The following is a 23,757-nucleotide window of genomic DNA, read 5'->3' as shown; positions in this document are numbered from 1 at the left end:
TTTCTTTTCTTTTCTTTTTTTTTTGGAGACAAAATCTCTCACTGTTGCCCAGGTTGGAGTGTAATGGCACAATCTCAGCTCACTGCAACTTCTGTCTCCCGGGTTCAAGAGATTCTCCTGCCTCAGCCTCCCACATAACTGGGACTACAGGCACCTGCCACCACGCCTGGCTAATTTTTTTTAGGGGGGCGGATTTTATTAGAGACGGGGTTTCACCATGAGGCCCAGGCTGGTCTCGAACTCCTGAAGTCAATTCACTTGCCTCAGCCTCCCAAAATGCTAGGATTACAGGTGTGAGCCACGATGCCCAGACTTCTTTCTTTTTTTTTTGAGACAGAGTTTCATTCTTGTTGCCCAGGCTGGAGTGCAATGGTGCAATCTTAGCTCACTGCAACCTCCACCTTCCAGGTTCAAGCAATTGTCCCACCTCAGCCTCCCAAGTAGCTGAGATTACAGGCACTCGCCATCACCCCCAACTAATGTTTGTATTTTTAGTAGAGACAGGGGGTTTCACCATATTGGCCAGGCTGGTCTCGAATTCCTGACCTCAGGAAATCCACCCACCTTGGCCTCCCAAAGTGCTGGGATTACAGGTGTGAACCACTGCAACTGGCCATCAAACTAGCAATTTTCTGATCAACTGAGGACATCTGCAATAACCTAAATGCTTCAAGGCTTCCAGTGTTTCATGATACATATTTTATAAGACAATTACACACACTCAACATAAAACAAAACGTCATGTTGCACTTTAAATCAAATTGCCATGCCATTAACAAACATCTTAGGAAAACACTAGAATCTATTTGAGCACTCTAATATTAGTACATATACCCATAGACAGGTATAGACATAGACGTACAGATATTTCATACACATTCTACAAATGCGAAATCCGCCTTGTTCTGCCATCATCCTGCTCTGATACTAGAAAGAATCACAAAACAAAATACAATGGAGGTATTTTTTTTTACATCAAGTAGAATACTTAATATCAAAGAACTTAATTTAGTGAATCAATATATGTCTGCTATGTTGATCAATAAATTTTGATTATCAGCCAATAATATCTATATGTACTGATTGATATGTTTCCTATTCTTTTTAGTTTCTCCTAACACATTACTAAAAGGATTTAGTAATCCTTTTATGTTGCTTTCACAATGTTTTAAAAAGCTTCTTTAGATTTACCGGGCGATTTTTGTGCCTGAAGGATTTTAACCCCCCTGGGAAAGTACTTCAGAGTACTTGATACATTTTGTTGAAAGTACTCACAACAATATCAGCGTCCCAGATACCAGATGACATCAGAGATCCTTGTGGAAGCAATGAACTTAATGATGAAATATTAACAGTTTTGTTGCTTTGGATCTTCACAATGCCATGTGATGTTGGTTCAGTACGATCAGGTAAAAAAAGGTTCTGCTTCAATTTTTTTTTCTTTTTTTTTTTTTTGAGACAGAGTTTTGCTCTGTTACCCACACTGCAGTGCAGTGGAACAATATTGGCTCATCGCAACCTCTGCCTCCAGGGTTCAAGCGATTCTCCTGCCTCAGCCTCCCAAGTAGCTGGTATCACAGGCACGCACCATCACGCCTAGCTAATTTTATAATATTAGTAGAGACGGGGTTTCTCCATGTTGATCAGGCTAGTCTTGAACTCCTGACCTCAGGTGATCCGCCCGCCTTGGCCTCCCAAATCCGCTGGGATTACAGGCGTGAGTCGCCGGGCCCGGCTTTGCTTCAATTTCAAAAGGAGTCAATCAGTTAATCCATCAATAGGAAAGTACTCTGAGAGTGAGATCCTCGTGTGCTGTGACTACGATGTGCTCCTAACACTGTTTCCTACATGGAATCTCATTAGACCGTTCCATTAGAACCATGAATCTAAGCCCGAAAGTGAAGATCCTCATTCAGTCACTTGCACAAAGTTATTTCCCCATCTCTTTCCTGGTTCTGATAAGCAGAGAAAACTGATTACAAGGAAGACACACAAAAATCTTTCAAAAACATGAAAACAAGATCATACCTGAAGGTAAACTGATTCGATGTCCATCTTTGAGCTTTAAACGACTTCTCTTAAACTTCCCCTTCCTCTTCTTGACCTTGGGCTTCTCCTGGTTGAGCTGGAATATCAGAATGTTAAGTTCGCGCTCCAGCACGTCGATCTCGCGCTCCGCCAGCTGCTGCTCCCGCCGCTTCAGCAGCTCCTCCTGAGACTTCTGCTGGAGAGCCGCCCGAGTCAGTTCCTCTTCCCGGGATCGCAGCTCCTGCGACAAAGACGAACACCCACGGGGATCACTCCCAGCAGGAAGAATGGAATTCCGTCTATCACACCACAGTGGCAACCCCTCGGCCACGGGCGCCCCTGCACAAGGAGAAGCTGACATTCCCTCTTCCTCTGCTCAAGCCCTGCTCACTCGGGTCCTCAAGGGACGGAAGTCTTTGCAGTCAGGACAGTCCGAGCTGAAACCTTTCCAGCGGATTACTCACTTAAATGGAAGCCCCAGCCTCTGCACAACCGCCATTCTCCTGTGTTAGTTATCTGATCCTAAAAGAGGCACCATAAATTTTCTACACTTGGTTTTTAACATTTCTCCCTCTTCATCTCTCACCTGACACATAAAATAGGCATTAACACACAACAGCAAAGTGCAGATGTGAATAACCCATTTCAAAATAAAGCCAAAAGTTCAAGCTCAATTAACTAAACCATCATTATTTTAGTTATACAAGATTGCAGTTCAGACTACTTAGAAATTCCTTAGGGTATTTACAACTTTGCTTAGGGAATAAAACATCTTGGTGGAGAGATTAAGGGAGAAAATCAAGCTAAGGTGTTAGGAGTCTGTTGAAGGCCTGTTGGAAAGTAAAATGAAGCCACCTCTAAAATTACAAGCCAAAGGAAAATATATTCTGTATACACAGAACTTTTCAGGATCCCACTGATGTATGGAAATGATCACTTTATAACAGATCTCAGGAGTTAGTTAATAAAAGTTCCTCTGTTATGATACTAATTAAAGTTAGTTTAATTTTACTAATTTTACCAACCTCCTCTTGGTTTTGGTTTTTGAAATACTGAACTTCTGAGAAACAGAAAATCTATGAATTAAAAAAAATACTTTTATTCCTACTAGGAAAAATTATTAAACGGTAAAACTGAAAACTCTACAAAGTTTTAAAATTATATCCCCATTTTTTTTTTCATTTCTATAAAATGTGTTCTGTTCTTTACCAGAGACATAATATTCCTTGTAGCACTGAACTATTTTCTATTCTAAATTACCCTGCTAAGAAATCAAGCATTCACATAGAAATCAAGGCATCTGCAAGCTTTTATTTACATTGCTCGGACAAATTTAATCTTAGAATACCCTAATACCACAGTCTTTGTTCGAAACTGCAGATGCCTTTTCAGGTGGAGCTTTGGGCTGTGAGCTTTGAGAGCTATGAGTACTGTGCAAACATTTCCTACTTTATATTAAATAAGCAGACCACACTTTAAATAGGCCCACCTCAACGATGCTGATCCATGAAAACACACAGTAAGACTGGGGATCCTGGAAGAAACTAGACCCAAACCATGGGACTAGGATGCAATTCAAATCTACTAATGACGTAGACTTTTTACAGAAGGACTCAGAGTAATCTGAGCCTATGTATCAGTACAATTATCATATAGAAAATAAACACAGAAGACCATTTGTCCCACAAATAAATGAGACAATATCAAGAAGAGACTAGGGAGTGCTAATAATAAAGATTATTTATTCAGATCAAACTGATTCTGAATTTATGGTAATTCTACCAAAGTGGACTGAAATTCTGTTTTGAAACTTTCTTTGAATTTATTTTTTAAAACAAATTTCACAAGCCAAACTGCAGAAGAAATGATTTATTTTAGACCAAATGGTATTTAAATCACTTCAGCTAATATGTATCAGTTGGATTTTATTTATAGAGCAGATGGATATTTCTTCATTACATTGTGTCAGATATAAATTATTACTTGAAAAAAAGGGAAAAAAATGTTACATGTTAAAAAATCTGTAATCTATTTTTTAACTAGTGACTTTTGTTCAACTAGTTTGTCCAAATTGGATGTTTTACTATAGCGTATTTGGAGGCAGAGGATAATTTCCAGTCGACTTTCAATTTCTAACTCATTAAACCTTTTTGTTAAGATACTTTTCAGTGGTGTTGATATAAATCCAATTAGCTATTGTTAAATGAGACGGCAAGAGAAAGAGATAAGAACAGCAAATTCAATTAGGCTGTGTGTCCCTGCAACAGTAATTGAATAAAAAACCATTTTTAATTCCAGACCCCAAGCTAAATCACGAATCCCTGTGCAACAACTTCATGAATAATAAACAAAAAATCACTTGCCTAAGATGTGAGAAGAGAAAAAGATAAGATTGAAGAGAAAGCAGCAAAAGTAATCTTCCTTCTAAATAAATTTTAACACATTCAAAAGTAAATTTTAAAACTGTGGTACTAGAACCCTTTGAATACTTAGAAAGTACGAAGCACAAAAAAATTCTTTCAGTTGATGAGATTACTAGCAGTAATATTTGTTGAATTGCTTGGCACAGGCCACTCTGGTAATGGCAAATCCAGATCCCTGGCAGTGGCTGTTAATCATTAATGAAGGCATGCCTCTGTGTGTGGGGGGTCACAGACAGGTGCATGCACCAAATCCACAAAAACAGACACACAGAGATAAGGAGCCAGGAGTTTAGGGAGGACCCAGTGTCTACAGAGGCTTACTGAATAACATAGACCACAGCCAAGTTACTGACCATTAATTTCAAATCTGATGCCTCCTACCTTAAGCAATCAGTGAACAAGAAAGGGAGATACGGCACATACACTGTGCTTTTTACTTCATCAAAAAAGATGTAGCTGGAAACTTTTAAGCCAACACAAAAGGATTACATATGCTTTAATTGTAAATCCAAAGGCTCACAGGATATCATAAACACTGTATTTCAAGGAGTAATGCACAAAAATAAAATACAAAGTAAAAACAGACACTACTACATGATAGCTCAAAAATCAGTAAAACAAAATAAAGAAATTACTATAAATCTCAAAGTGGAGAAACAGCGGACATCTACTCTTAAAGCATGCTTTTATTTTAATATATAATTAAGAACTCACTAGAGATGCCTGTATCTTCCAGTTTCATAAATAATTGTCAATAACTAAATATAATTAAAATGGGTTAAAATAAGGCCAAGCCTGGTGGCTCACACCTGTAATCTCAGCACTTAGGGAGGCCAAGGCAGGAGGATCATCTGAGGTCCAGAGTTTGAGATCAGCCTGGCCAACATGGTGAAACCCCATCTCTACTAAAAATACAAAAACAATTATTGGACTGTGGTGGCAGGCACCTGTAATGCCAGCTACCCGGGAGGCTGAGGCTGGAGAATAGCTTGAACTCAGGAGGCAGAGGTTGCAGTGAGCTGAGACTGTGCCACTGCACTTCAGCCTGGGTGACGGAGTGAGACTCTGGCTCCAGATAATATAATAATAATAATAATGATAATAATAATTTTTTTTTTTTTTTGAGACAGGGTCTTGCTCTGTCACACAGGCTGGAGTATAGCAGTACAGTCATAGCTCATTGTAGCCTCAACTTACCAGGCTCAATCAGTCCTCTCACCTCGGCCCCCACAAAGTGCTAGGATTACAGCTGCAAGCCATCACACCCAGCCAGTAACTAATTGTGAGTTACATCACTTCCAAATTTTAGATTCTATGATTTGAAGCTTTATTTTTTTTTCTCAAAGTCTTCCCCTGTTCTTCAAAATCTTTTTCATGTTGTAATTAAACACCTAATTTTAGAATTCCTGGAAACAATTTGGGGAAGTATAAAAAAACAAAAAAAACAATGAAAGTCTTTCCTGTATCATTTTAAGTCAACAAAGTGCATGAAAGTTTCCAAGAAACACGTCAATGATATCATTGATAGTAATGGTTCAAAGAACTGCAGGATGTGAACCTGTTCCAGTCAGTGCTGTTCCAGCCTAACTCTTTAGAGCCAGTTTCCCAAGAACGCCTGGGCTAGGAAACCTCAGCGTCTGTGAAACATCACCACTTTCTTTTTTTCTGAGGCTAACACTTAACTTAGCACTTACTAAGAAGCAGGGATGTGCTCTATCATATTTTTCAGAATCTCATATAGACTTCCCATTCAGTCTTGTCCTGGAGAAGGAAACAAGCCAGGCAGCTCCGAGGGATGACTCGGAGACCAGATTGCAATTCCTGCAGCATTCACCCAGAGGTCCTACTGCTCAACTCTGGAATAACATGCAACTGGTTTCTTCCCTCTCTACTTGAAAGTCCTCCCCACACATGGGCAGCCCCTACGGTCCCCACCCCCTTGTGTGCTGCTGTGTTCTTCCTATGCTTAGACTCCTAGGCTTTCCTATCATCTCCCTCGCCGGGAGGCTCCTTAAGACACGATGCTAGTACTCAGATGCAATTCTGTGTGTCTGAGCAGAACAGGGCAGATGGGATTGGTGTTTCTCATTTATGAACTCTAAGTACTCATTAATGGTGTCATGGTCTTAAGTTGTATTTATTTAACTGTTGTGCATTTTTCAATGTAACCAAATACTGAAAAATCTAAGAAACAGGGAATTACCTATATGTCTACTTTAAAAAATGACTTTAGGCTGGGCGTCGTGGCTCACGCCTGTAATCCCAGCACTTTGGGAGGCCAAGGTGGGCAGATCACCTGAGGTCAGGAGTTCAAGACCAGCGTGATCAACATGATGAAACCCCGTCTTTACTAAAAATACAAAAATTAGCCAGGCATGGTGGTACATGCCTGTAATCCTAGCTATTTGGGAGGCTGAGGCAGGAGAATCGCTTGAACCCGGGAGGCAGAGGTTGCAGTGAGCCAAGATCGCACCATTGCCCCATAGCCTGGGCAACAAGAGTGAAACTCCATCTCAAAAAATAAATGATTTTGGCAGCTTGTATTTTTTCCCTAACCATTATTTTTAATCATTTTACATTATAAAATATTTTAAATATACTGTCATTAGAGAGAATGACAAATATCCATGCACTTATATTTAACAGATGTTAAATTTTTACCATATCTGTTTCAGATGTGCTAAAGCCCCAAGTACATCATAGTCTAATCTTATCCCCTCCCTCCCTAGATCAGCTATTCTTAAATTGGTGGGCATCTTTCCACAGTCGATACCTTTAGCCTTCTTATACATTCGAATAGTATTGTTTTGTGTGTCTCATGCACTTATAAAAATGGTATATAATGTTCTTCTACAACTCTCTTTTCTCCACCCAGTTTTATGTTTAGCTTTTACCTCATTAGAACACCTTACTAAAGTTCATTCATTTTAACAGCAGGTCCTGAAATAACATTGTTTCATCATCACATGGATGAGAAAAAAAACAATGCGCAACCCACACCACTGTCTGTGTGGAACCTACGCATTCTCCGCATGTCTGCATGTGTTTTCTCCCACATCTCAAAGATGTGTGCCTTAGGTGCATTGGCAAGTCTAAACGGTCCTGGTGTGACTTAGTGTGAGTGTGGGTGTCAGCGCATCCTGTGATGGGACGGCGTCCTGTTCAGGGCTGGTTCCTGAGCTGCTGGGAGAGGCTCCAGGTTCCAGCCACCTGAGACCTTGAACTAGAATAATTGGGCAAATAATAATTCTCTTACTTATTTTTATCAATCTTTCTTTTTTTTTTTAAGAGATGGAGTTTCGCTCTTGTCGTCCAGGGGCTGGAGTGCAATGGCACAATCTTGGCTCACTGCAACCTCTGCTTCCCAGGTTCAAGTGATTCTCCTGCCTCAGCCTCCCAAGTAGCTGGGATTACAGGTGTGCACCACCACACCTGGCTAATTTCTGTATTAATAGTAGAGACGGGGTTTCACCATGTTGGCCAGGCTGGTCTTGAACTCCTGACCTCAGGTGATCCACCTGCCTCAACCACCCAAAGTGCTAGGATTACAGGCGTGAACCATGGCACCCAGTCATTAATTGTTCTTAAATGTTATGTATAGCTCACATTTGTTTCAATGTTTAATATTAGAAGGGCTTTGGTCTTTATTTCAAAGTTTGGAGATGTTTTTGTGACCAGAAATATGCCATCAAAACTTAACTCTTGTCATATCAATCAGCCTGTTGTACAATTGGTTTCATTATACACCATTTCATTTATAGTCACAGTTTCCAAGAACCATCCACGACACTGAGCAAGGACTTACTGAACTACACAGATTTCCATTGCCTGAGAATATAATAGTTTAGGCATTTATTCCCGTTAATGGATATTGAGGTTGTTTTCAGCTTTGCACTATTACAAATGATGGTTAAGTGAACAACCATAAGCACGTTTCCTTGTGCACATGTGTGAGTTTCTGAAGAATCGGTAAGTGGAAGTGGAATAGCTGAGTCATATGCCTCTATTACAGCATAAGATTCATAACAGGAATCATAACATGTATACACTTTAAAATTCATTGCTCACTTTCAACAACAACAATGATAAGAATTGCTCATTAAAACAGTAATAATAATGATAATTGCCAATATCTCAACTATTAAAATAGTTATCAGGAGTATATTAACAAACTGTACTTGGATTCACCTAATGTCTGCCATGTGCTAAGTCCTATGTTCAATGCTGTGTATGCAAATGAACAAGAATATAAATGCATAGTTCATGAACTTACTATCTAGCAGAAAGGACAGACCAAGAACAATTACATCAGCAAGTATTAATACAGTATGACTTACTGCCATGATAAGAAAAGCACAGGACACTCTGACCACCCACAGTTTACCTGGTTGAGTAGAGAAAGGGAGGGAGTTATCAGGGACTGAGAATGGAGGGGCCACCATTCATGAAGTGGGCACAGAAGCTAGGGAGGAAACAGGGGCCTCAGCAGAGGAAAGAACACGTGCCAAGGCTACGGGCCAGGAGTATGACATCATGGGGACTGGAAGAAATTCAGTATGGCGGGGGACAGAGGCAGTGGAAATGTAGGCAAAATATACAAGGAGAAAGGGAGTGAACATCGCAAAAAAAGTGAGAAATGGAAGCAGAGCTGACCAGATTTGCATTTTAGAAAAGAAGGGGACAGATGAGGGAAGCAAGGCTGGACACAGAGCACCTAGTGAGGATGCTCCAGCAGCCATGCTGGTGATGAGTGGGCGGGGGGCAGGGATTGGGGCAGAAAATTGCCACTGATGCTCTTTGTCACACAGAAGACCACAGGAACATTGTAAAAAGACCCTTGAGACTAGGTTCCTGGGAGAACAGTGATCCCATTATCATAAATAAGGGAAAGAAGGAGGGAAAGGACAGGGAGAGTGGAGAGGAGCTTCTGCTTCAATGTCCAGCTTCAAGAGATTATATGGAGCCCCTTTTAAAAACTTGTCAACAAGGTCCGAATCACTAGCCTGGCATTCAAAGGACCATTCAAGGTTACAAATGCCACATCCATCTCTAAGTCCTAGGACTCTGGCACTGTCCCTAGGATGTAGTAAGAAAAAATCATTTAACACTGAAACTCAAAACAATTTCCCACAGACACGTCCTTAAATCGCATTTTTTTTTTTTTTTTTTGGGGGGACGGAGTTTTGCTCTTGTTACCCAGGCTGGAGTGCAATGGCGCGATCTGGGCTCACCGCAACCTCCGCCTCCAGGGTTCAGGCAATTCTTCTGCCTCAGCCTCCTGAGTAGCTGGGATTACAGGCACGCGCCACCATGACCAGCTAATTTTTTGTATTAGTAGAGACGGGGTTTCACCATGTTGACCAGGATGGTCTCGATCTCTTGACCTCGTGATCCACCCGCCTTGGCCTCCCAAAGTGCTGGGATTACAGGCTTGAGCCACCGCGCCCGGCCTAAATCGCATTTTTAAGAAAACATTTTGTATTTTGGAGGATGCCTATGACATACCTTGTATCAATACATATCTGTATTAACAGATAATGGGGAAGGGAATCTAATAAAAGGGCATTTTCCCCAATTACACATATTGAGTACACTTTGGTTTTGCTTTTTTTTAACCTGAAAGTGAGAATCAACAAATATTGATATCTAAAAATATTTTAGAATAATGCTAACAGAGCTTCTTGCCTCATATTTTCTATAATTTTCACATATTTGAATACATTATGCTATTTACAAATCTCTCTCACCTTTTCCTTTGTTCTCAGCTCGTCGAACATTTGTTGAATTTCCAGTTTCCAGTCATCTTGCATGGAATGAAAAGACTCTTGAGGCATCTCCGTCATCACCGCCACTTCAATGGCAGATAACTGTTCAAGAATTAAGGCAAATGATGGACGAATATGGGGGTCTTGTTGCCAGCAATCTAAAATAAACAAGAATCACATTAATTCCATCTCACAACACAGTTCAGATTATCCACAAGACATCAGAGTGGCTAAGAAACGTTTTACACTGAAGTGTATTTCAACTTAACACTTGTCATTCCTCCATTTATAGTATCTGCTCCTCAAGATTTTAAGAATCCATTGGCAATAGTTTGAATAGTTCATTTTACCCGGTGTCCATGTCACAGGCATGCGTAATAATGACTATCAGAGAAGGTGGGTGCTGTCTATATTACACCGCATTTAATAAATGGATGTCTGCTTCCCATGCTTTACTATGGATACCATGTTTCAGGGGGTTAAGCCACCATAACCAGATGATTTGATAGGAGTCATGTAACTCAAAGTCTCTAAAATGTTATATCCACAAGAGAAGTTCTAAAACAATAGCCTAACAATGAGGGAAGGTAACTTGTGGCTTACAAAAAGAATTAGTTAACAATTTTTAAAAGATAAGGATCAAATAGACATGGTCATGGTAAAATCATACCTGTTAAGACCATAAGGCATTTCTGATCACTAAGTCAAATTTCAAATAGCAGATTTGGAGCCAGTTCAGTACTGGCTATTCAGTTGAGTTTTATACATAGATAAGTCACTGATAAAACTGGATTGTATTTAAGCTACTTAGTTCATCAAAACTTTATCAGATATTCTAGATCAAAGACTTGGATTCTAATTCTTAAAATACTAGGATTGCTTAAAAGTACTTGGAAATCAGAGTCACAGAAATTGCTTTTTTGTTTGTTTTTTTAAAAAGGATATTCTAATGAGAAATTCTTGCCCCCACAAAGACACACACACAAAATACCTTTCATGAGCTTGGCAAATGGCTCAGGGCAGGTGGATGGAATGGGCAAAGTGAGTTTATTGACCGCTACCCCATAAGCCACGGCGAGGCCGTCAATGCCCCGATAGGGGACTTCTCCCGTGAGCAGTTCCCACAGCAGCACTCCATAGCTAGAAAGCAAGGTTTTCATATGTTCAATGGGCTACATGGTGTCTTCTCCTTATGATTCACTTAGTGAGATAAACACTTCAGTACCCTAATCCACTCCTAATAGGACACTCTTCTCCAGAAAAGCCCCTAAGTGGAAGACATCCCAAGGTGGGAGGTGGATTCTTCCCATCAACAATTCAAACACATGCAAATACATTCTATCCCAGAAATCAAGTATGCATTCATTCTAGGAATTAAAGCCACTTAATGAATAGGAAAGCGTAAGAGTAGTACATAATTGAATTAAACAGGTCCAGAACCAGGTCACCCTTCAGGAGTAATGTGACTGCTTTGCTATTTCTCCTTCTATCTCATTATTCCTAGACTTAAATAAAACCTCCTGAGGATTATTAGGACATAACCCCACAGAAATCTTATGATGCATGCCACAGGACTGACATAGAATCATGCTGATTATTTTAAAATAGTTTTTTGAAACTGTTTCTCTTTCTGCCTCCCTTATATTTAGATGTGTTACTAATGTTTCTACCATATTGCTGAACAGTAAGGAACAGAAAGAAATCAGTGTGGGCCCCCTTGCACCTGCTGGCAGCACACACGTCTCTTTTTTGCAATGAAGGAAGCCAGGGTGAAATGGAAATAAAAAACAAGGCACAACTGCAGTCACTGAGTTCGCCTAAGCATCATCACACGTGATGCAGATGCAGTCACAAACAAGAACAAGGAAAGGCACAGAAGAGGATTTCTAAATGAATGTTTACAATGAAGGGCTGAATTTCAAAACACATCCATACCACAGACTGAGATATCCAAAATTCCATTTAGTACACAGGGAGATATGCATAAGCCTTCTGCATTGTACGTATTTATTCTCTTCTGCTATCCAAGTCAGTATGTTAGTTTTCTCTTATTCTTCTTCAAAACATAAAGTACACTCAGATATCTTTTGTTAAGTAAATTTAAAGAATAAGAGTCACTCCATTTGATTCACTTGACTTCAGACTGAAATACATAAGCATGTAAGAAACAGTGTCTTGTTAAAAGACACAGGGCACAGTGGCTCACCTCTGTAATCCCAGCACTTTGGGATGCCAAAGCGGGTGGATCACCTGAGGTCAGGAGTTCAAGATCAGCCTGTCCCACACGGTGAAACCCATCTCTATTAAAAATACAAAAGTGAGCTGGGCGTGGTGGCACATGCCTGTAGTCCCAGATACTCAAGAGGCTGAGGCAAGAGAATCACTTGAACCCAGGAGGCGGAGGTTGCAGTGAGCCAAGATCATGCCACTGCACTCCAGCTCAGGTGACAGAGCAAGACTCTGTCTCAAAAAAAAAAAAAGACACAAAATTACAGCCAGATAATAGGAATAAGTACTCCTGTTTTATTGCACTGTAAGATGGCTACAGTTAGCAATAATATATAGATGGTTTCAGATAGCTAGAAGAGAAGATGTTCCCAGCACAAACAACTGACATTTGAGATGACGGATATGTTAATTAGCCTGATCTGATCACCATACATTGCATGTACTGCAACATCACTACGTACCCCATAAATATGTACAATTTTTATGCCAATTAAAAAATAAAAATAGCTGGGCGTGGTGGCCACGCCTGTAATTCCAGCATTTGGGGAGGGTGAAGTGGGCAGAATGCTTGAGCTCAGGAGTTCAAGACCAGCCTGGGCAACATGGTAAAACTTGTCTCTAACAAAATACAAAAATCAGCTGGGCATAGTGGCAGGTGCTTGTAGTCCCCACTACTCAGAAGGCTGAGGTAGGAAAATCACCTGTGCCCAGGTGGATGAGGCTGCAGTGAGCTGCGACTGCACCACTGCACTCCAGCATAGGCGGCAGAGCAAGACACTGTTTTGAAAATAAATAAAATAAAAATGAATTAAAAGGAACAGTCAGATTTGCTTTCCTCTTCAATTCTACTAATATAACTATTGAAGCTCTATTCATTTTCCTAATCTTTTAAAACCTCATTAGCTTTAACTTTTTTTAAAATGTGAAATTTAGAGGCCACTGAATTATTTCTGATGCATGTTGGTCATACATAAACTTTAAGCATAGTTTGAAAGATAACAGACAGAAGGATGGCAGTAATCATTTGACTATTTTCTCAGCTTAAGGGAGGTGGGGATTCACAATACAACACAATGGAAAGAAGCCTGCTCTGAAGACCTAATCTGCAAAGTGCTGAACTCCATGGCATCCCTGGAGATGATCACTTTCAAATTAAAGTCTTCTTCATTAGCTCCTACTGGTACTAATGACTACATAATAAAAATATAAGAAAAAGAATCTAGAAAACAACAGGACTTGCCAAACAATGGCCTCAGGGATACACCATCTAAGGTTCCAGGGGCCCTAAGCAGGTATTTGAGCCCTGAGGCTGTGAGTCCCAGACTTGTGTTCTGAAGAATACCAGAGCACCACTGAAAAAAAACTGGATTTCAACCTGAGTTTCAGCTTTGCTGGTATTACTGCTTGCTCACTAGCTATTTCTCCCTCACAAGTCCCTTAAAGCTGATATTCAGTGAACTCTTCTATCAAACAATAGTGAGACCCACTCTACCATCTCAAAACATGGTTTTATTTTAAAAAGGAAATATATAATATATATAATATACTACTTGTAAATTATACAATGCTATAACTGTTAGCTAAAGTTGAAATCATTATTTTCCAAAGTTTATCTGCTTCCTTTTGATAATTTTCTCAAAATTATCAAATTTTAAATAATTTGCATTAGAGGAGACATTCATAATTTCAAATATAAGTAAACTTAACTCATAGATCATTCAACAAAAACAAAAAAATTCTTACATGGAATAATTAAAATTTTCTAAATTCAAAAAAATTCCTATTAACAAATAACAAAACTAAAAAAATAGCCATGTAACTTTGCTTCTTGGAAGTTTCAGGAACTGAATAATCTGGGAAAGATCATTTTTCCAGAGAGAGGAGAGCTTATCCCATGAAAAGCCAATGTGAAAAAAAATGTAACTATTTCAATGGAACTACTTCTAAAGTATACTACATATTTTCCTGTTCTCTTAAACTGGGTAGAAGATAGTATGATGAAGCCCTCTCCTGAGAACTCAAGAAGTGTAATGACTCAGGGCTGTGGTGTCAGGAGTCATGGATCTTAGTCCTGAACCTAAAGTCTGCTTCTTAGTAGTTTTATAATTCAAAACTAATTTCTTAACTTCTCTGTTCCTGGGCTACTTAACCTACAAAACCAGGACAATGATAAGAGCTGTACAAATTGGGTAACAGTCTGGTGCCATGGCTTATGACTATAATCCCAGCACTTTGGGAGGCCGAGGTGGGTGGATCACCTGAGGTTGGGAGTTTGAGACCAACCTGACCAACATGGAAAAACCTGTCTCTATTAAAAATACAGAAAATAAGCTGGGCATGGTGGTGCATGCCTGTAATCCCAGCTACTCTGGAGGCTGAGGCAGGAGAATTGCTTGAACCTAGAGGTAGAGCTTAAGTGAGCCGATATCATGCCATTGCACTCCAGTCTGGGCGACAAGAGCGAAACTCTGTCTCAAAAAAAAAAAAAAAAATTAGAAAACAATATCTAAGTGCATAAAACAGTTACCTTGTAGTACAGTAACTGTTAGAAGGAAGGGAAGAAAATCAAGAAATATAAAGTCACCGATCCCTAGCACTGCATAGGTAAAGCAATGCTTTTTGAATGAAACTTTTTTTATGGAAATATGATAAAGAGAGACTTCACAGCAATGGTGTCTATAATTCAAAGAGATGACCTGTTCTGCTCTTGCCTATCCTGATATCCTACAATGTGCTTTTGTATATAAATGGGTTCTGGAGATAGGCAGGGATGTTTGACCCCTTCAACTAAGCGGCTCCAGAGAGCAGTAATTTCTTAGTCCTTTTCATAATCCAGTGAGCTCTCCACATCCACAGATTCAAGCAACCATGGATGGAAAATATTCAGAAAAAAACAATAAAAAATAACAATACAACTTTAAAAACAATACAGAATGACAACCATTTACACCACATTCACATTGTATTAGGTAATAATGAGTAATCTAGAGATGCTTTAACGTACATGGGAGGATGTGCAAGGGCTATATGCAAACACTACGCCTTCTTACATCAGGGACTTGAGCTAATTAGAAGAGGGGAGAGCGATGCCCAGCTAGTAACAGGAGAAAACGTCAGCTGAAGAGTAGGTGACGGAAAGAAAAACACATTAGATACAGTGGACCATCAGTATATTCTGTTTTTAATGAAAATCAGATCATCGCACTTTGTAAATAAATCAGTCTTGAGAGGTTACTTCTCTAGAGAGTGTATGGGGCTTAAAGACCCATATTTTGGTTAGTTTTAGCAACTTTCTTTTCCTTTTTTCTTTTTTGCTTACTTCTTGATTCTCCTCTATGTTTACGATAGACAAGATTGCTGTAGAGCATGACTGCACAGCATTCGTATACCTCGTAATTAGTTTCTAATAAAAGCATAGTTTATAATAAGATCTCATAGTCTTAAAATACATTATTTCGTATGTAAAATTGATTTATGATATGTTTTAATAGTTTTAGAGTCTTTAAGTATAATATCTTAAAAAGATAGCCAGTGTCACTTGTGTAATTTAATATTTTCATGTTTGAAAATTACTGTAATTAAATCAATGAAAACACACTTAACAGTTTATAAAAACACATATGCTCAGCCTTCACCAGTAGAGAGTCTAATTCATCAAGGGGTGAGGCTCAAGCACTTGTATTTTTCAAACTGGCCCTAAGACACTAGAACCCCTGATCCAATTGATAATTTCCTTAGAAGATTTAAATAAAACAATTAAATCATAATTTTAAATGCAGAAGATAAGCTTTAAATGTAAAGGAGTTTTATGGAACTTTTACTGACAGGGGGCTCTGCCACTGACTTCATGGGTGAATTTGAGGGAGTAACTTCTAGTGTATCCAAAGATTTAAAAGGAAAAACAATTTTTGTTGAGCATGCATTTGAGAGCCAGACAAATCTGGGTTCTTATAAGTTTCTGGCACTTACAAGCAATGGACTCTTGGCAAGTATTTTTCCTCTCTCGTCCCTAGTTTTCTTTCTTTTCTTTTCTTTGTTTCCTTCTTTTCTTTCTTTCTCTCTCTCCCTCCCTCCCTCTCTTCCTTTTCTCTCTTTCTCTCTCTCTCTTTTTCTTGAGACAGAGTCTTGCTCTGTCACCCAGGCTGGAGTTCAATGGAGCAATCTCGGCTCACTGCAACCTCTGTCTCCCAGGTTCAAGTGGTTCTCCTATCTCAGCCTTCCAAGTAGTTGGGATTACAGGTGCCTGCCACCATGACAAGCTAATTTTTGTATTTTTCAGTATAGACAGGGTTTCACCATGTTGGTCAGGCTGGTCTCGAACTCCTGACCTCAGGTGATCCATCCACCTTGGCCTCCCAAAGTGCTGGGATTACAGGCATGAACCACTGCGCCCGGCCCCCTGGTTTTCTTTTATGTGAAACAAGCAAAAAGCAAATAATAACAACAACAAAACCCCCAAACTATAACTTTAACCATGAGATACCACTTTACACCTACAAGAATGGCCAGAATCAAAAAGTCAGATGACAAGTGACAGGGAAGATAGAGAGAAATCAGAACCCTGACACTTCACTGGTGAGAATAAAAAAAAAAGATGCAGTCACTTTGGAAAACAGCCTAGTGGTTCCTCAAAAGGTTAAACACAGAATTACCATATGGCCCAGCAATCTCTCTACTCCTAGATGTACAATCAAGGAAACGGAAAACACACGTCCTCACAAAAATGTGTTCATGAATGTTTGTTATCAGTTGTATTTGCAATCACCAAAAATTGGAAACAATCCAAATGTCCATGCACAGATAAATGGGTAAACAAAATGTGGTATAGAAATACTCTATTATTAAGCCATAAAAATGAAGGAAGTACTGATACATGCTGTGACATGGATGAACCTCAAATCATTAGGCTCAGTGAAAGAAGCCAGTCACAAAGGAGTATTCTAAGATTCCACTTACATAAAATGCTCAGAATAAACAGATCTAAAGATACGGAACATAGATGAGTGGTTGCCTAGGGCTGAGAGGGCAGGGGAAGTTGGGGATGATGAATAAGGGTTGACAGGTTTTCTTTCTGCCATAATGAAAATGTTCTGAAATCGATTGGGGTGATGGACACACAACTTACTAATATACAAAAACCATCAAATTGTACAATTTAAATGTATCAGATTCATGGTACATGAATCATATCTCATCAAACCTGTTAAAATCTAAAAAAAAAAAAGGAATTTTAATAACAGGATTTTATTTTGGTTTTTACATCTAACCTTTTTTTAAATTTTTCTCAACTTTCATTTTAGATATACAGAGTACATGTGCAAGTGTCACCTGGGCATGTCGAGTGATGTTGAGGTTTAGGATACAAATGATCCCATCGCCCAGGTACTGAGCATAGTACCCAAGAGTTGGTTTTCCCCCCTCCTTCCCCTCACCTTCTATTAGTCCCCAGTGTCTATTGTTGCCATCATTATGTCCCTGCATACCCAATGTTAAGCTTCCACTTATAAGTGAGAACATGTGATATCTGGTTTTCTATTCCTGCATTAAGTCACTTGGGATAATGGCTTTCAGCTACATCTGTGTTGCAAAGGACATGCTTTTACTCTTTTTATGGCTGTGTAGTATTCCATGGTGTATATGCACCACATTTTCTTTATTAGCAGGATTTTGTGAGCATTAAACAATGGCAAGTAGTTCTAGATGCATCATAACTATTAAACAGTGTGATTTTTCTTTGTTGTTTTGTAATTGTTCGCATCTTTCTAATGAGAAAAGCTGAATGGAAAGTCAAAATAACCTGGTGATCCATTTGAGGGCAGCTCCCAGTCTTCAAATAGGAGGCTAAATTTTGAAGCAATGTATAAAATGAAGGGATTAGTCTAAATTTTTTTCTCAAACTCCTTCCATGCTGATATTGTCTGTGAGTCACAAGGAATTAAAAGTTTATTAAAAATGTCAATTCAAGCTGGGTGGAGTGGCTCATACCTGTAATCTCAGCACTTTGGGAGGCCGAGGTGGGTGGATCACTTGAGCCTAGAAAGTCAAGACCAGCCTGGGCAACATAGTGGAACAACCCTCCCCCACAAACTTCTCTACACACAAAAAAAATTTGCTAGGCATGGTAGTGCACACCTGTGGTCTTGGCTACCCAGGAAGTTGAGGCAGAGGGTCACCTGAGCCTTGGAGATTGAGGCTATAATGAGCCATGACTGCATCATGGAACATTCACTTTTATTCACTGGCACATCCTACAAAATCTTGGGCATTTGGTGTTAATACAAATTAACCAATTTTAACTAAACTTATGATTTAACAAGAAAGTCCTCCTCTGAAATGGAGTCATATGACAATACAAACCTCAAATTATCTGTTCTGTTGTCATTACAATTATTTTGATCGAAACCATAAAAATTTATTCAAAAAGGCCTATGCTGAGAATTACTGAATACTTTGAGACTCACTGAAATGAAGCATAGCAAGCAGTTTCTGCAGATGTTTGCAAAAGGAAAGGCTCACCTCCAGATGTCACTTCCCTTAGAAAACAAGGAAGACTTGATCACTTCGGGGGCCATCCAGGCATAGGTTCCTGCTGCGCTCATTTTGGTGGTCCTGTGCCATTCCCTCGCCAACCCAAAATCTGTAATCTTCAATGTTTTATTGCAGATGTCATCATGCTCTATCTTCTCAAGTAGCAAAACTACAGAAAAATCAAAAGTGGGACATTTACATATTCTTTTAATTTTTCTGTCACAATTTTTCCATGGCATGTACACAGTCTTCACTGTAGTTGGCAGAATAAACAAGAATAAACTTGTGTTTTACCATTTTACTTACAGCACACACATTATAGGCTTCAGTGGGTTATTTGTGCTTGAAGTTACAAGTTATTTTCAGATACAACTTAATGCTCTTCATGAATAGTTCTCTTTCTGAGAAAGTAAATGATTTCTAAGAGCAAGAAACATTTCCTGAGATATCACAAGTAGGATCAGAAGTCTGTAAAAGTTTACCTGATATGAAAAAAATATATTGTTTTCTGACCTAAGTACAGAATCTTTTCTATTGAAGATAAGTGGAGAATATTGAAATTAGATGATATATTACCATAGCTCATTATTAGCAAACATTAGCATACATTAAATTTGCAAGGCTGGGCTCAGTGGCTCACACCTGTAATCCCAGCACTTTGGGAGGCTGAGATGGGCAGACCACAGGGTCAAGAGATCAAGACCATCCTGGCCAACATGGTGAAACCCTGTCACTATTAAAAATACAAAAATTAGCCGGGCATGGTGGCATACGCCTGTAGTCCCAATTACTCGGGAGGCTGAGGCAGGAGAATCACCTGAACTCGGGAGGCAGAGGTTGCAGTGAGCCGAGATCGAGCCACTGCACTCCATCCTGGCGACAGAGCAAGATTCTGTCTCAGTAAATAAATAAATAAATAAATAAATAAATTTTGGAAAGCATATATAGATCCTTTAACTTATAAAGATAATGTAGGAGAAATAACTGCTTTACTGGAGCTCAAAATATAGCAGAAATTAAACACAGAAGTCATCAGTCGCTGGTTTTCCCAGTGCCAGCCTCCTGCCAATGTAGAGGATGCACAAGGGCTATTCTCGGGAGTGGAGCTGATACCAGCATCGGTCCCTGAGCTCTGGTGCAGCTCTGTAGCTACAATAAATGTGCTTTCATTCACTCCTCACCTGCACCCTCCTACCCTGCCCTTCCCAGCACCTTCAGCTCCTCTCCCTGTGGCTGATCTGCCTCTGCCTAGAACCATGTGGAAATGTTCCCTAGGTTGTCCATGAGGCTCTAATGCAGCTGGAAGCTGCCACCCTCTCCTCTAGCTAATCCTTCTATAGAGAGAGGAGAGGATATCTGGTTTGTAGAAGATAATCATAAAGAGGGTCATTTTTTACTTATGTTAGTTTTAGTAATAATTAACACTTCTGAGTATATTCTACTTGTCAGGTGAGGTTATAGGTATTTTAGTTACATAAGCCATACCACAATGCTATAGGTAGATACTATTATCTCTTCTTTATACATAAAGGCACTGAGGAACAGAGATGTTGAGTAATCTGTCTAGGGTCACACAGCTAAGGAGCAGTGAAGCTCAAGCAGTTTGACTCCAGAGCCTATGGTCCTAACCACTATGTACACACTTAGTTGACAGCTTGTACAAATTTTTTTACAAGATCTTTCTTTATCCTTTGGAAATCTCCATTGAGGTACCCATTCTCCTCCCTTTTGATTTTCTGTTATTGGTCAATTATTAACTGAACTAAATAGAGGCAGTGGAGAGTGGTGATGAACTTCATGTTTTCTAGGGCCAACCTGCCTGGTTTGGATCCCGTGTGCTTCTGCTTCTTTGCCTGTCTTGTGAATTACGATAGTACCTACATCATAAGATTGTAGGGAAGAGTAAAGGAATACATGTAAAGTGCTTAGAACAGTAGCTGAGGCATGGTAAGTACTCTGTAAGAATTACACACACACACACACACACACACACACACACACACACACAGTTATCAGTGGCTTTAAAAGAGTTTTTATCAAGTCTTCAAAATCACTTTCATGAACTTCAGGAAATCCTGCCTCTTTTTCAAGGCTTGAGATTTCACAATGGATGTGCATTTTCATTGCATCGTATTGTCAAACATTTACAATATCAGGCAGTCACAGGAGTTAACGCATTGGACAGAACCCAATTGGAGGGAAGCAATGCTAGGTTTAAATGTGGAAGGTTATTTGAGTAGGGACTTATTAAATAAGTAACTGATACTGAATAAATATTGTTGTGTTGTAACTTTATTTCCCTTGTCATCTTGTAACTGAAATCTATTCTATTCTTATTTCCATTGTAGATACAAAGAATCCAATTTAGGATGGTTATATCCCCATGGTTACACAGTGGCTAAATAGTAAGACCCAAATGTTACCATTTTTCCTACTCTTAATGCTATACTACATAGGGAGGGATGGAGGAAAGGAGGGTGAGAGAGGCAAGGAAGAGGGAAATCAGAGACCCACTTCCCTTTGAAATAACCTTTCATTCTTGCTATCCATCTATACTGTCCCAATTTTCAAGGGCCAGCTTCCTAGAAAAACCCTCTTAAGCATCCCACAAAATTGTGAACAATTTTATCTTCCTTCTCATTTGCTACCCACATATGACATAATTTTATCAGTTATCTTTTTACCTAAGACTTCTCTACCTAAGTTATGTACAAGCTACTTAATCTCAAGAACTGTATTTTATAGCACTCTGTGAATTCTCCATATCGCCTAACATAGTGCCTTGTATATCACAATGTTCAATGGAATATCTTTTAATAACGATAATTATCACCGATGCAAATAACAAGAATATTGCCCACCATTTACCAACCCTCTGCTATGCAGAGTTGTTTCCACACATTTAATATTTCATTTGATCATGACACTAGGCAATAAGGCGGGAATATAATCTCCAGCTCGGAGCCTAGAAATGTTATCCAAGATCAAAGGGCTAAAATACAGAGCTGGAGTTCATCCTCAGCTCTCTTCTGTGCTGCTCATAAAGCTGCTGGTTATAAGAAGAGGGCAAAGCAACCAGAAATCTCATTTTGTGAGATTAATTTTTGAATGTTCCATCCACATCAGCTAAAGGCATATTTCTCAGTCCTTATTCCCTATGAATATAAAGAAAAATACATACCTACAGAAAAAGAGATTTAGGTCCCCAATCCTTTAAACCCCATGTACTTAAACCACAGAAAGAAGTGAAACAAACAAACAAACATACAAAAGCAGGTAAATTAATTAGCTTTTCATCAGTTGCATTATGCTTTCCTTCTAGAAATGCCATTAATTTCACCTTTAAACAATAATTGTTCCTACCACCAAAAATATCCCAAATTCATGATCAAAATGGCTTGCAGTTCTATAAAACTTTGTTTCTCAAAGCACTTTCCTACACATTATCTCCACATTCTTACAAACCTCCAGACAGGCAGATTTGAGAAAGGACTGATAAAAATAGGCCTCAAAACATTTCCTTGCCTCCTGACTCACACCCAAGACCCCAAGTAAGGGCTGGCAGCCCTTGCAATACCAAGCCCAAAGAAAGGTCTAAAATAATGAAAACAGAGTCAAAAGTGAGAACTGAAAACCAAATATTAACAAACTTCATTCCCAAATAAATGTGATAGCAGCATATATTAGCAGACTTGGTTCTGACAGTTTCAGAATGCCAGCCCCCATTCCCCAGGTCCAAAGTTTTCACTGGAACCAACACCTCCACACCACAACGGGGGCTCACAGAAAACAAGTTAAAATCACACTCCAAATATCAACCCTTTAGGGTTCCATGAAAGGCCCATTGTTTTGGATTCCATTTCAGAGGTGTTCAGCAGAATTCCTGAAATTCCTTATCTTTTGGGCAATGTGACCGAAACCAAAATAGCCCTTCTCACAACAGGTAATATAATGGGGCACACTGCCAGGTTTCTGCCTGAAGACACATGGTTGGCAGCCAACTTCCGCTTCCTGTCATTTACGCAGGAAGAACCACAGTGCACTAGCTGGCCACCATGGATTTTCATGTACGAACCAGGCAAATCAACTTTTTTTGGCCACAGAAATGTAAATTCTTGTTAGTATCCTAGCAACAACTGTTTGAGCACCTTTTTGAGTGACTTCAGCAAAGATTTTTGACCCTTGTTAGCCCCATTCTTTAACAATTGGCCTTTACAACCTTGTACTTAGCCTACTTATTCAACCATGAGGCACTGAATTTTTTCAGCTCCTGTGAAGTTTTCACATTGGTATTTTCAGAATTATTGTATATAATGTATATTTTTTTAAAAAGCAATCACTATGTACTCCATGTTCTCAACATTGACGGGATCACTGTGTCCAAATTCCATTTAATGAGTCAAATGAGTTTCGATTAATCTTTACCTGTTAATGTAGTATCCAAAAAAACAGTCATCAGCAAGAAAACAAGTTGAGAAAAGCAATAATGTAAAAGAATATGTTAACAAAAAACTTTATGAAACTTTATACATTTCAACTTTGAGAACAATCCACAATTTCTATGGAATGAATGATAACTTCCTAATTTTACCATATAGCGTAGAATGTTTCTCATACTTCTTTCCACCCCTTCCCCAGTGGTACCTGTTCCCCTTCATCCCTAGCGCCATCTGCCTTCCCCCTTCCCCGACCCCGACCTCCGACACATACCCCATTCACCATCCAGCCTATGGAGCAAAGCCCACACTTTCATTTTGGCCTTTGTCCCTTCTCAATCTCATTCT

The 23,757-nt window shown here is 39.3% G+C and overlaps 1 protein-coding gene across 1 annotated transcript in view; it reads right to left on the bottom strand.

Annotated features, from left to right (window-relative positions):
* MAP3K21 (mitogen-activated protein kinase kinase kinase 21) overlaps positions 1-23,757 on the bottom strand; it is a 56,813-nt gene that overhangs the window by 21,387 nt on the left and 11,669 nt on the right. Inside the window, exons 2-5 of the mRNA XM_012459874.2 lie at positions 18,962-19,142; positions 11,208-11,356; positions 10,199-10,374; positions 2,029-2,269 (exon numbers count right to left, since the gene is read on the bottom strand). Coding sequence (XP_012315297.2) covers positions 2,029-2,269; positions 10,199-10,374; positions 11,208-11,356; positions 18,962-19,142 — 747 coding nt within the window. The remainder of the gene's footprint in view (positions 1-2,028; positions 2,270-10,198; positions 10,375-11,207; positions 11,357-18,961; positions 19,143-23,757) is intronic.

Source organism: Aotus nancymaae, unplaced genomic scaffold (genome assembly GCF_030222135.1).
Source record: "Aotus nancymaae isolate 86718 unplaced genomic scaffold, 86718_ANA_hifiasm-v0.15.2.pri h1tg000032l_0, whole genome shotgun sequence".
Classification (NCBI taxonomy): Eukaryota; Metazoa; Chordata; class Mammalia; order Primates; family Aotidae; genus Aotus; species Aotus nancymaae.
Note: the sequence above shows the minus strand (reverse complement) of the source record. Positions and strands in the feature narration are given on the sequence as shown.